The sequence below is a fragment of the Mycosarcoma maydis genome, chromosome 6 (assembly GCF_000328475.2).
Source record: "Mycosarcoma maydis chromosome 6, whole genome shotgun sequence".
Taxonomy (NCBI): domain Eukaryota; kingdom Fungi; phylum Basidiomycota; class Ustilaginomycetes; order Ustilaginales; genus Mycosarcoma; species Mycosarcoma maydis.
Window position 1 is genome coordinate 962,209 of NC_026483.1, and position 13,048 is coordinate 975,256.

The 13,048-nt window shown below is 54.1% G+C and overlaps 4 protein-coding genes across 4 annotated transcripts; 2 read left to right on the forward strand and 2 right to left on the reverse strand.

Moving 5' to 3' along the window:
- Nucleotides 1-1,028: 1,028 nt before the first annotated feature.
- On the forward strand, nt 1,029-1,984 carry UMAG_10607 (uncharacterized protein; the record flags this gene model as incomplete). The annotated part of the gene is made up of 3 exons (XM_011390904.1): nt 1,029-1,090; nt 1,359-1,421; nt 1,834-1,984. The coding sequence occupies 3 exons, from the start codon at nt 1,029-1,031 to the stop codon at nt 1,982-1,984; spliced, it is 276 nt and encodes a 91-aa protein (XP_011389206.1).
- A 413-nt stretch (nt 1,985-2,397) lies between these two features.
- On the reverse strand, nt 2,398-3,765 carry UMAG_02801 (putative glutamate dehydrogenase (NADP(+)); the record flags this gene model as incomplete). Its single annotated transcript, XM_011390847.1, has 1 exon — nt 2,398-3,765. One exon carries the CDS (start codon nt 3,763-3,765, stop codon nt 2,398-2,400), a length of 1,368 nt encoding a protein of 455 aa, XP_011389149.1.
- Nucleotides 3,766-6,689: 2,924 nt separating this feature from the next.
- On the forward strand, nt 6,690-9,173 carry UMAG_02802 (iron-sulfur cluster assembly protein NAR1; the record flags this gene model as incomplete). The annotated part of the gene is made up of 1 exon (XM_011390848.1): nt 6,690-9,173. One exon carries the CDS (start codon nt 6,690-6,692, stop codon nt 9,171-9,173), a length of 2,484 nt encoding a protein of 827 aa, XP_011389150.1.
- Nucleotides 9,174-9,215: 42 nt separating this feature from the next.
- On the reverse strand, nt 9,216-10,898 carry UMAG_02803 (uncharacterized protein; the record flags this gene model as incomplete). Its single annotated transcript, XM_011390849.1, has 1 exon — nt 9,216-10,898. The coding sequence occupies one exon, from the start codon at nt 10,896-10,898 to the stop codon at nt 9,216-9,218; it is 1,683 nt and encodes a 560-aa protein (XP_011389151.1).
- Nucleotides 10,899-13,048: the final 2,150 nt, after the last annotated feature.

Genomic DNA, 13,048 nt, shown 5'->3' on the forward strand with positions numbered 1-13,048 from the left:
TTGGCCCGACGGCAATTCCGTCGACGAGCAAGCGCCAACCAAAAGGCGTCTGACTGGCAGCTGACCGACGATGGGCATTCAGTCACAATCACGAATGTACAAAAGGGCGTTGCCGAACTCCGACGCAGATCTACCCGCAATATCACACACGCATTCACATACATCACACACACACGACAGTGCAAGCTTGATTCGGCCTTGGATCGTTTACACGGGTCCTCCGCATCAGTGACGGTCATGCGACCTGCCTCGAACCCGCTTCTCCGGTCCTTGTCATTCGGCTATAAGATTCTTTACTGTTGGTGTGCTTGATCAGCAAAACCAACGAGACAGAAGAGAATACAAGCCCACCCGACAGACGAGCCGAATGTGTGCGTGTGTGCGTTTGTGCTTTTGTGCTTGTGCAGAGTCGTGAGTGTTGGTCTCCACACTCGTGACTCTCGTGGCAGGTTTAGACCGCACATCTTGAACACGTAATTCCGCGCTACAATCGTGAATCGTGAATCGTGAATCGTAAATCGTAAATGCGTGTCAAGAAAAATGCCAACTGCAAGCTGCAAAAGAGGTTTGAGCATTCGTGATTTGGAATTCTTATCATAGATTTGTTAGTAACAAGTTAATCTTCGATCCCACACGCAGCCAAAGCCCAACTCGCGCGGAAGAACCATGCGCAAGTCTCATCGTAATTCTCAGTGTGGTTGCTCGACCTAACATGGAGATCAAAATGTCAAAACAGGTTTCGGAACCGAACATGACCGACTCGAAAAAACCTCGAAACGGTCATTTACGGAAATCCGCTTCTTCGTGGCTGCCTGGCAGAGGCGTTGCAAATCAGAGAGCACAATAGAGAACAGGTGCGGTGGTGACCAACCGTGCGAGTGTGATTTGTGTTCCGCTAGGCAAACTCTCTCTCTCTCTCTCTCGCTTTCCATTTGACAGACCATCTCCGGCACGTTGTCAACTACGAAATCTACTGATCTAACCATCACCAACTCGGTTATCACGCCTCTTTCAATACTGTCAACAAGATGGTCGGACCAGCAGCTCAAGCAGCCAAGAACAAGGCTCGTCAGGTCTTCATGAAGAACTGGTTCGTATCCGATGCGCGTGCGTCAATCGCAAATCTGTGACATGCTGCTTGGACGAAGCTTCCATTCCGAGCAGATCCCTACCCAAGCCAGCGAGAAGAGAGGGAGCACGATCGTTGGTGATCCGCGATCCAGTGAGGAATGGCTCTGGTTATTTAGGATCAGCACAGATCGGCGAGACGACACCGATTTGGCACGGTAAAAGCCACACTCGACGTGCGCTACTGACACGTGATCTGTTCTGCTCCTCGTTTGCCCACCTAACAACAGGTACGCTCCCGAAGTTCTTCCTATCTACGTTATTACTGGTCTCGCTGCCGGTGGTGCCACTTGGTGAGTCAATCGACGTCGTGAAAAGGCAAGCAGCAAGAGCACTATGGCCAAAACACAGTCACGGTCGATTCGATTCGGCGCGCTTTTCGACTGGCGAGCGAGTTAGAGCCGCACGTTCTGGCATTCGTTCGGACATGCTCCGATCAGAACCTGGTCGATGCACACCGAGCGCCACGCGCCATGCATCTATGCGGCTTGCAAGTCGCTCTTCGGATCACCCGCCTGGACCACTCTGTCTGTTAGTGAGGATGGAAGCACTTGTCGCCCGCTAGATTGCAAGATCGATCACATGTTTTGTTCTTTGCAACCCGCTTTGCTCGCTCTGGCCTCGAAGCTAAACTGCCTTTGTCTTGAGTCGAAATTGACACATGCTGACCGTTGCTTGAGTCTCACTCACCTCCTCCTCCTACAGGTATCTGAGCCGCCTTGCACGAGGACCCGACGTCATCTGGGACCGCAAGAACAACCCCACCCCATGGAACAACGTCGAGCCAGGCACCCAAACCAAGTTGATGACGGTCAACCAGCAGTTTGACAAGCAGTACAAGCGCGACCGTCTTTGAAGCTCCGCATGGCACGCCGACGCTGCAGAGTTCTGTGTTTGTATATTGCTCTGGATATCTCTTTATCTTGTAGCTTGAATTGCGAGTCTGTCTGCAAAAGCTCTTGCGCCGAATCACGGATTGCGGGCGAAGCATGTGTTGCTAGGACGTGTCTGGGCCCCAAGATCTTGGAGCGATGCTGAAAAGGTGTGCGAGCATGGTTGTCTGTCTAGCTTTGACGGATCAGTGGTGAGTGGATCGTCACCACTAAGCATGCCGTCGTCGATCGGAAAGGGAGAGACGGAGAGGCAATCACGAACCGCGAAAAGTGCAGCGTTGGTTGTCGATGAATCACTTTTCTATTGAATGGCAAGCGCAGCATTTTATACACGGAAACAAAGATACTCTAGCAAAATGGTGAATTAATTTGGGCTCTAGAACCAGTCGCCGTGCTGCTTCATGGCGTCGGCAACCTTCTTGAAGCCAGCAATGTTGGCACCACCGACCAAGCTGGGCAGCTTGTCGGCGACCTTGTCGTTCTTGGCAGGGAAAGCCTGGCCGGTCTTGAAGCAGTTCTCGTAGGCGTTTTTCATAATGTCCTTGAGTTTCTGGTCAACCTCTTCGGGGGACCACGTGAGGCGCGCCGAGTTTTGCGCCATTTCCAGGCCAGAGACGGCGACACCGCCCGAGTTGGCAGCTTTTCCGGGACCGTACCAGCACGCTTTCGAGGGGTCGGTGATACGCGATTGTTCGTACACGTCGATGGCGGCTTGGTCGAGACCCATGTTGGAACCCTCGGCGACGTAACGACAGCCGGCCGAGAGCGAAAACTTGGCCTCGTCGGCATTCAGCTCGTTTTGCGTGGCGCACGGCAGCGCAACGTCGTACGACGAGAACAGCTTCCAAGGGCGAGCACCGGCGTGCCACTCGAGCGCACCGGAAGCGGTACCGAACGACTCGAGCTCACCACGATTGTACTTGATCTCGGCGATCTTGGAGATCATCTCGGCGGTGAAGCCCTTAGTGTCCTTGGCGATCAGAGAACCCTTTGAGTCGGAAAGCGAGAGCACGGTGCCTCCGAGTTCGAGTACCTTGAGCGCAGCGTACTGTGCCACATTACCGGATCCTGAGATGACGACTTTTTTGCCGTTGAAGCCGTTGGTGCCCTGCTCGACGTGGTTGATCATGTGCTCGACGTAGTAGATCAGACCGTAGCCAGTGGCTTCAGGACGGATGTTGGATCCACCCCAGTCCAACGCCTTACCGGTGATCACACCGGTCCATTCGTTTCGAAGCTGCTTGTACGTTCCAAACACGAAACCGGCCTCACGCGTCGAGAAGCCAATGTCACCGGCGGGTACGTCGGTGTTGGGACCAATGTGTCGCTGCAGCTCGGTAGCAAAGGCCTTGCAGAATCGACGCACTTCACCATCGCTCTTGCCCTTGGGGTTGAAGTCGCTTCCACCCTTACCACCACCAATGTTGAGACCGGTTAGGGCGTTCTTGAAGATCTGCTCGAAACCCAAAAACTTGAGCACGGACAGGTTGACGGTCTCGTGCAGACGAAGACCTCCCTTGTAAGGACCGAGCGCCGAGTTGAACTGAACACGGTAACCGCGGTTTACCTGTGAGACGTGGTTGTCGTCCTCCCAGACCACACGGAACTGGATGATGCGCTCGGGGATCTGAACAATCTCAAACGCCTTGTTGTATTCCGGGTACTGCTCCAGGAAAGGAGCGAGTGTGGTGGCCAGCTCGTTGCGAGCCTGCTCGAACTCGGGCTCAGAGGGAAGGTTGGACATGGCTGCGTACAGGTGACAAAGAGGTGAGCGTGATGTCGAAGAGATGGAATGTGCGGAAAGAGAAGAGGTAAGCATCGGCGACTGTGGCCAATGCCCAAGTCTTTATACCACTCTGGTCCTCTGAGGCAGCTCAACGCACAGACGAGCAAGGTTTTCTTTGCGCATCACAAGATCGATTCGTGATTCGTGATTCGCGATTTGCACTGATCTTGACAAACTTTCTGGCCCACTCTCGGAGCAGGTGGAGGAGCGACAAGCAGCGGGCGGGAACAAGGAACAAGAGGGAAGAGGACAGCGCGAAGCGGTGGGCAACGCACGAGTGTGCACGTTTGGAGAACCCGAGTCACGTCACTGAGCGCTGAAGCGAACTAAGGGCTACGTTTTGGCAGGAGATGGACGGGATTCAGCGTTGACTGAATTCGACACGATCCAAGCCGATTAGCACAGAGAAGCATGCAGACGGTGAGCTAAGAAAGAAGCGTGAGGCGAGAAGGACGACGACAAGCAAGCGAAGCGAAGTGAAGAGAAGAAAAGCGAAGCGGAAGCACACGGGATTGACTCGCTCTTCCCCCGCGATGAACTCAAAATGAGCCATCAAACATCACCACATGGAGCGAGAAGGACGACAAGGTGTCAGCGATGCCAAAGATGCGATTGATGCATGGGGATGCATGGAATAGATGCATACAGGTGGGTTGATAGCAAGATATGATTCGTCGATAGCATCCAGAGATAAGAAGCACCAACCAATCAAGCACCAGTCAAGCACCAGTCAAGCACCAGTCAAGCACCAGTCAAGCACCAGTCAAGCACCAGTCAAGCACCAACCTCGGGGTTTTCGTGTTTGACTTGTTTTGGCAGTCATCCCAGAAACACAACCGAGCGGCCGAGTGGCCGAAATGACTGAGACTGAGACCAAGACCGAGACCCAGACCCAGATCCCGATCCCGATCCAGTTTCAGACAAGACGCACAACTCACGACTCTGACTGAGCGAGTCAAGAGTTTTGAGTTTTGACGCTTGTAACACGCAAGTGTCACAACCACGAATTTGGATTTGGCGAGTGCCTCTCTGGTTTGTAAACTCGAACTCTAACAACTCGTCACTCGTCACTGTGAACCGCAAACTGTGATTTGTGATGTTTGATTTGTGATTTTGGGTTGGGGGGATTTACGATTTGGACGTTCTATTCGTGATTAATACTTGGGTGGATGTTGGCACTTGGCTGGATCTTGGTGTGGATATATGCTGAGCAAGGAGGAAACAGTCAGAGATCACTCGCAACAAGTGCACGGAAGCTGTCCGACAGATTTCACGAATGTATCATTTGCATTCGGTGATTTACAGTGATGGGTGATGCAGACCAGTTCAGCTTATACATGCGTGATAGTGCAGATGACTGAAGCGGCTCGCGGCTGGCTATTCGTTGATTGATCTGGTTATCAGTCGCGTTGGATCGGCTTTTCCAGCAACCCAAACAAATGACCGACTTTCACGCCGAGCTTGAGAAGAAACTTGAATTTTTTCGTCAAGTTATACAAATGCGTGAATGCGTGCGTGAATCTCAGAAATCGCAATACGAGAATCACATTCCCTCCTTTCGACCATGAATATTCCATCTTGAATCCTCTTTTGCGTCTCTTTCACATTCACGATTGGCGCGTTGGCGCGCATTTAGCACAGCTCGATGAGCCACTCACGATTAGCACCGTTTTGTGCCGTTACTTTCATTTCAACGCGTTGGAATGACCGCAAGCAAGTGAGCTGATCGGCTCCCATCTTGTGCCTTGCCACTCGTGACTGGTACGCCAGCAGGTGTCGTGCATTATCAGATCCGAGTCGACCCATCTTTAGCAAACCTTGGGTCCCGCTTCCTTCCGCTGGTTGGCCGCGCGCTCTCCTGTGTTTCAAACATTCGCATCCACTTGGCGTCTCCTCTGCCGCCTGGGATGTCGCCATCGCCAACGAATCACATTTCATCCTCCTTGTGCTGGGTAAAGCAATCGTGAATGGCGCGAGCCTGTCATTGACCGAATCGGCCGATCAGTCGACCAATCTTGTCTTGGTTTCGTTCCAGCTATGTTCATCGGGCTCGGCTCTCAAGCGTCTCGATCCAGCACGATTCTGAGTCAGTCACTATGTAGCAGCCTGTCGGAACAAGCTCGCGCGACACGCCGCAGGTGGCCACTGCTGGCTTTCTTGCGCAAAGCTCGTGAATCACGCATCGTGAATGCGCCTTCTTGCAGGCAACCATCACGCATGTTTCCTTGTCGGAGTGATTTTTTTTCTAACAACCAACGCCCCAGAAACCCTCTCGAAATTTGTGGCCTCAAATCGTGAATCGAATCACGATTCACGATTCACGATTCACGATTCACGATTCACGATTCACGAATTCACGCTGTTGTGCAAAGTCGCGAGTTACGCTGACGAAGCGTGTGTGTCTTGAGAATCTCACAACACCGAATCTTGAATTAACCAACCCACGACTCACGACTCGTGACTCATGCCTCGAATTCACGCTTAGTCATCTGTCGTGAGTGGTTGTTCACGTTTGCATCAGCCACGAGCGGCTGTGACAAAAAAAAGAAAAGAAATCGTGAAATAGCTGCGCATTGATTCGTCAATCGTGAATGCTCCGGCCTAACCACTTTGGTGGAGGCTCACCTGTCACACTCACGACTCGTGTCACCGATTCACGATTCACGATTCACGATTAATTATTTGTAAGATTCGCAACTCAAATCGTGAATTCACCGGACTTGATGCCGGACTGAGCATCAATCATGAATCACGAATGCCATCCAAGTCACGAGTCACAGTCCTGAGTGTCAAGAGCCTGTCCACAGACTCGCACCTCTCCGTCTCGACACCATCATTCATCCAGTCCATAGTCTATCCGCATCGCGAGTGTAGAGCCCAAAATGGCCTTCTCCGGTGCTTTGACTTTGACTGACCTAAACGACTACCTCGGACCATCCCAAGCGTGCATCAAACCAGTCCAAGCGGCAGATGTACCCTCGCAAGACCATTCCGACGTCTCCGCTTTGGCTGCATCAGCGTCCACACACATTGCGATCGATCACGATGGAGCCTACTACGAGTCATCCACACCACCCTCCTCGTCTTTGAGCGCTGCCGACAGCAGACCGCGTCAAAGGACCAAGCTCGAAACCGCACAGATCTCGCTCAACGACTGCCTCGCCTGCAGCGGCTGTGTCACCAGTGCAGAGAGCGTACTGATCACCATGCAGAGTCAGGACGAGATGCGCAGAGCTATCGCCGAACTCAACCAGTCCAACGCCAACAAACTTGTCGTTGCTTCCATCAGCACCCAATCGCTCGCCTCCCTCTCTGCAAAGTACACTTTTCAACACCCACAGCCATCCTCATCTCGCTCTGCATCCACATCCACTCTGCCACTGCGTGTCTTGCTTCATCGTATCTCTTACTTTCTCAAAACCGTCTTCGGCTTTGACCACGTCTATGATACCACTTTTGCCCGCCATATCGCCCTCAAGGAACACCAGCGCGAGTTTTTCCAGCGCCGAGAAAACGCACGAAAGCGCGCCAAGCTTTCAAATGCTCCCGCCGATGACGACGACCGCCTCCACCCCGATCAGGTAGATGGCCCCACATTGCCCATGCTCGCCAGCGCCTGTCCAGGCTGGATCTGCTATGCCGAAAAGACGCACGGCGAGTTGTTGCCCTACATATCCACCACAAAGTCGCCACAGCAGGTGGCCGGTGTCATCGCCAAGCGCTTTCTTCCAGAGCGTCTCGGTCTACTCGCCCCATCTGCGCCCGACCAACCCTCCATCTACCACGTCACCGTCATGCCTTGCTACGACAAGAAGCTCGAGGCCTCCCGGCCCGACTTTTACGACGACATCACCGGCACAAAGGAGGTCGACTGCGTCTTGACTACCGGTGAGCTCGACAAGCTCATGCTCGATGAAGCTTTCGACATCTGCACTCCCGTTCCAGGCGAGCAAGAGGCCATCCAAGAATCCATCGCCGAGCTGAGTCTGCAGCAAGCGTTCAATACGCCCAACCCTGATGTCGGTTCGGCGTCCGTGTCGATGATGCCGCGCTTGCCGCGCCTACCGCAGCTGCTCGATCAGCCCGGCAGCAGTAGTGGTGGCTACCTCTTCTTGCTCATGCGCGCCGTGTGGCTCGACTGGATCTCGGTGCACTGGGACTCCTTGCCGCTGTCCGTACGCGAACAAGGCATCTTGCCCAAGCTCGACGTTCGCGTCATTCGTACCACCGACTTTACCGAGTTCGTCCTGCGTGCACCGACGCAGCTCGTCGAGCCTTGCAACGATGACACGTCGCAATCCAGCATTCTGTTCCGAGGCGCGCAATGCTATGGATTTCGCAATTTGCAGAACCTCGTGCGCAAGTTGCAGAAGCAGACCGGCGTACGCAATACACGCGGCGCGGCTGCAAGGCTAGTTGATGCCGATGGAAATGCGATAGGTGCTGCTGCCGCTCGCAACCGCGCATCGTCGGCGAAAGCCAGAGCACGCGGACGCGGTGGTATGATGAGAAGAGCACGAGCTGGCGCAGCTGCCGTTGTCAAGAGCAGCCCCCTCAATCCGGATGCCGAGGCAGTCGATGTGACCCAGCTACAGCTAAGCACAGCGCACGAGGAAGACGAGAGGGGGTACGACTACGTTGAGGTAATGGCTTGTCCGTCGGGATGCGTCAACGGTGGCGGTCAGATTCGACCGCCCACGCAATCGGATGTCGACGTCACTCGCTCCAGCACCACCGTCGACAATCATGCCACCGATCCGGAAGGCTACACGAAAGGCGGTTGGGCTGCTGACCAAGCCGGCGACCACGACGGATTGGAGCTCATGCTCAACAAGACATGCTCCAACAAGACGAGCGCTGTACCGGACGAGGCTGACGAGGAAAAAGAGGTCAGAGGATGGCAGGGTACTAGCAAGGAGTGGGTACGACGGGTGGAAGAAGCGTACTGGCAAGATTCGAGCGTTGCGCAAACGCGCGTTACGGTGGCCGCAGTGAATCGTGCTGTTGACCAAGGTGGAGCCAACGACTCGGGTTCGTCGACACCTACGCTGGTGGGCAGCGGTGCCAACACTCCGCTGTCGAGCAGCAACGCAAAGTCTATTCGAGTCGAGGACCACCAGAGGCTGTTGGAGTCGCTGGCCGTCTCGAACGCAGAGCGAGCGCAGCGCACGCGTGTGGTCAAGCTCGGCGGCGACGCGATGGCTTATGCCGATGTACTGGCCGAGTTGGTCGTCAACGAGCTGTGTCTGCTCGCTGCTCCCGCGGGTGATGCGCTTGCCTTGGACAGCGCCAGGGATAAGCTGTTCAGGACGCAGTACAGAGCGGTTCAGGATGAGGCGGTCAACGGACTGGCTGTTCAATGGTAAACCACACAATTCACGATTACAATAGTATTCCTAGTCGTTGCATCAACACAACTGCCACATCTTGACATATTGGACCGCCATACCTCTCTTGGTAGGATCGGCTGGCCAGGTGGGTAGCCACTGATCTCTGGAATCCCAAAATTGTTTTCTCGCATTGTCAGCGTGATTGCTCCAAGGTTTGTTGTCGTCCAAGCCGTCCTGGAAAAAGCCGTTGGTGCCACCAACGGCAACGTTGAGGATGAGGTAGAAGTGCTGGTCGAATGGAGCGGCGCGCGTTGATTCGGCGACGGCGGACCAGGGGTTAGTGAGCAGCGTACCGTTGGCCATGCGCTCTGGAAACTGGCCTAAAGACCAAAAGTTTTTGGTGCGGCGGAAATCCACCTGCAAGTTGCGCCAGACTCGCGATCGTTCCCAGGTGAATATGCCATCGGGAGTCCAATCGAGTCCGAAGGTATGGAACTGCTGGTCGTAGTAGGAATGCCAAAGTTTGCGAATCTTGGTTGCGAAACCATAGCCATCAAACAGCCACGATGGACCAAAGTGTAGGGTCGAGTGCATGTTGTTTGCTGCGTCAGAAGTGCGATGAGTGGGAGCGTTGCCTTTGGACTCGACAATGTCGATTTCGCCTGATCTCGGCCATTCTCCATACACGTTGGTGGACGGGAGCATCCAGATGGCTGGCCAGAGCCAAGATCCAGTTGGCATGCGTGCTCGAACCTCGACTCGACCATAACGGATTGTTGTGGAAAAATTCGTCATGATCCTTGCCGACTGCACCGGCGGCAAAATCTCTCCGCTCGTAATGTTGGATGTCACCACACATCTGCCAACATCGCTACGATTCGCTGCTGTGCACACATCTGAAGCGCTCAGGTTGAGCGTATAGCCGTTGGTGATGGCTGCTTCTCCTACATGGTCCGAAGTGAGCGTCGGCACCATGTACAGAGTCGAGTCTTGGATGAACGTGTTGTTGGCGTGATCAGTGGTCCATTCGAACTCGCCATTGCCGAACCCGCCCGTTTGCTGTTCGTAGAACCAGATGGATCGGTTCAGCTGTCTGCCTTGAAACTGCTCATCCAGCACCAGACAGTATTTGTCGCGCGGCACAGAGGCGTAAGCCATGTACAGGAGCAGTGCTGATCCGATCAACCCGGTCGTCGCCGCCAGCACGAATGTCCAGAACGCCACGGCGTGCGATTTGGTACGTCGATGATCCGACAACCACGGTTTGTCCACCTTGCGCTGGGTCGTAGATGCAATGTGGCTGATGCACGCCTTGCGTGATCGCAGAGCGACGTTGGTCAGCGATGTATTGATCGCTGCGTGGTACAGTCCAGCTTCGGGGATCGATCGAAACGAACCGAGAGACGCGCTAGCCGGTGTTGCTCCACTCGACACAGCTGCGTCCTTGTGATTACCAAAGATGCGCGCGCGTTGCATCTCGACATGGTCGCACGCTGGCAAGCGCGTAGCACTCGTTTGCAGAGCCTCTCGGTCCAACGCTGCTGGTCGCGCTTTCCTCGAGTTCTTCATCTTGGCCGTCATTGTCATCGTCGTCACTGCAGGACAGTCGCCAACAATCCCACCGCTCCCACTCTCCAACTGCCCATCGTGCAACACGCTCTCGATGCTCGGCATCTCTCGAAGCTCTTCCATCGGTTCGATCCCAGAAGCGTCATCGAGGTCAGTGCTTTGAACTACACCACGCGCGTGTCTTGAAGTCATCCTCGTCGGATCGTCGTTTGATCACAACGCACGCAGGATCGATTCGACGCTCTCGCTTGAACTTGCAGGCTTAGCAAGCAAAGATGCTTGGAAATCGTCGACAATGTAGTGATGTATCAGTGACTGATTCCAGGCTAGGCTTTATAAGCCATTGTGTTTGATGCTCGTCTACAAGAGACTTTGTGGTAAACGTCACTTTGCCCATGGCGAGAAAGCTGCATCCTTTCTCCGACTCCCCGTGCAATGTTTCTAGTAGCGTTCCGCATTCATACTGGCTTAACTAGCAGCCACCACGACAATGCATTGATTGATACCGTATCTGCTTCACGGTCAGCGACCAATAAGCGCAAAGCAAGCATGGATTTGAGCGGCTTACCGCCCAGAAAAAAACACGATTCACCATGGACGCGCGCACAACTTGACAGATTCTGAAACTGATCGTGATCCACGAGATCCACGATGCGGTCTCACATCGTGTGACTGCTCGCTGTGCACATGTCGAATTCCGATCGCACGAGTCGGCGTCGGAGTGGAGCGAATCAAGCATGACACTGTGTGGCGTTTCGAAGCAGCTTTCCGAACTCGGCCATGGACGAAAAGCGAGGCTGCTTGACAAGAGGCCGTTTCTCTGGAAATGCCTACTGAACGATATCTGGATGTCGACAAATGCGGTTAGATCGCTTGTAGGCTGCCAGTTCACGTATCGACGTCACACGCGCCTCTTGCAGCATCAGCAGAGCTAGGTCATGGTAGGCCTCGGAAGCACAAGCTGACCACGGCAGCAGAAACAGATCTCAGCTTGTTTTCGACCACGATCACTTGCTCGTCTCACAGAAGCCGAATGCGGAGAGAGCAGCCTTGAAGGACAGAGAGCAGACTGCGACCATGATCTCGGCGCGAAAGCCACCAGCAGCAAGTAGGCATCGGCGTGCCCAAACAGCAGAATCTCGCTGGTGGCATGCGACAACTTAGCAAAGTTTCAGAGTGAATGTGTGATCGATCACTACACGTCTGAGCCAGTTGCTCGTCCAAAGCTACAGCCAACGTGCATGAGGATCACTGTCTTCCGAGACCACACATCGCACAAGTGACGCACAACCACACAGCACAAGCGTTAAAGTGAGGCTGCAGATCGGACCGACGGCACCGCTGGACCGTTCCCGAGGACCAGTCTTGCGTCTCAAATTGTCGAGCCCTGAGCCAAAGCTGACTGAGTCAAAGCATGCCACCACAGCCGATCGGATCGACAGGGCGGTGGTCAACTGCATGAATTGAGACACCAGAGAAGCGTTGCTTATGGGTCGCCACGAGCACACTTTTTTTGTTCCGCCGCGAATCGGTTTGATCGCCAAGCGCTGCATCATGCATGACAGATCCAAGCTCGATCGAAACGAGCATGCGTCTTTGTGAAGCGTTCGATTACCGTTGCACCGACACCCTAGCCGGTGTGGCCTGCCCTGGCCTGGGCGGCCAAAGCGTTGGCTGTGCGTCAAGTCGAAACGCTTTTCCCAACAGCGGCACCGGCACGCCTCGAAAGGCCACCCAAACGAAAATCTCAACGCTGCCGATCTTGTCGATACAGACCATGACTCTGGCCGAAGCTCGACAGACACAGTGCGCGAGAGTTGAGCCACGCAAACAGCGTATCTGCGTTCACGCTTCATGCTGGAATTGACACTCCGCCATGCCGAAGTCAAGGTTAAAGACCAACGATATGCGACAGCTGAAAACGGCAAATGGATGCTACTTCTTTGGCCATGTACTCGTGAGTGTAGACCGTGGTTCCAACCGAGTCCAACTCATCCATACCGGCACAGCTCGAATGCACGAGGACAGCATCACGAACCATGCGTTCGCAAAGTTGGCTCAAACATGCGCAATGCACAAATTCAAGCGCCGCCGGAGGAGAATCTCCGTTCATACCCAAAACAGCATGTTCAAGTTTTGTATCCATGCTTGCTGGTGTGGTTCGGAGCGGTGCAAGGCCTCGGTCGATTTGACGACCATCAACGAGCGTTCTCTGTCGTCGGAGTGTGAATCGCGAATCGCCAATATTTTAGAAACAACGTGGAACCCACGCTCGAGTGTTGAAATTTTTGATTCTTCGTGCTTGTTGACGACGCATTCACAACGAGCGTCGAAGCGTCGAG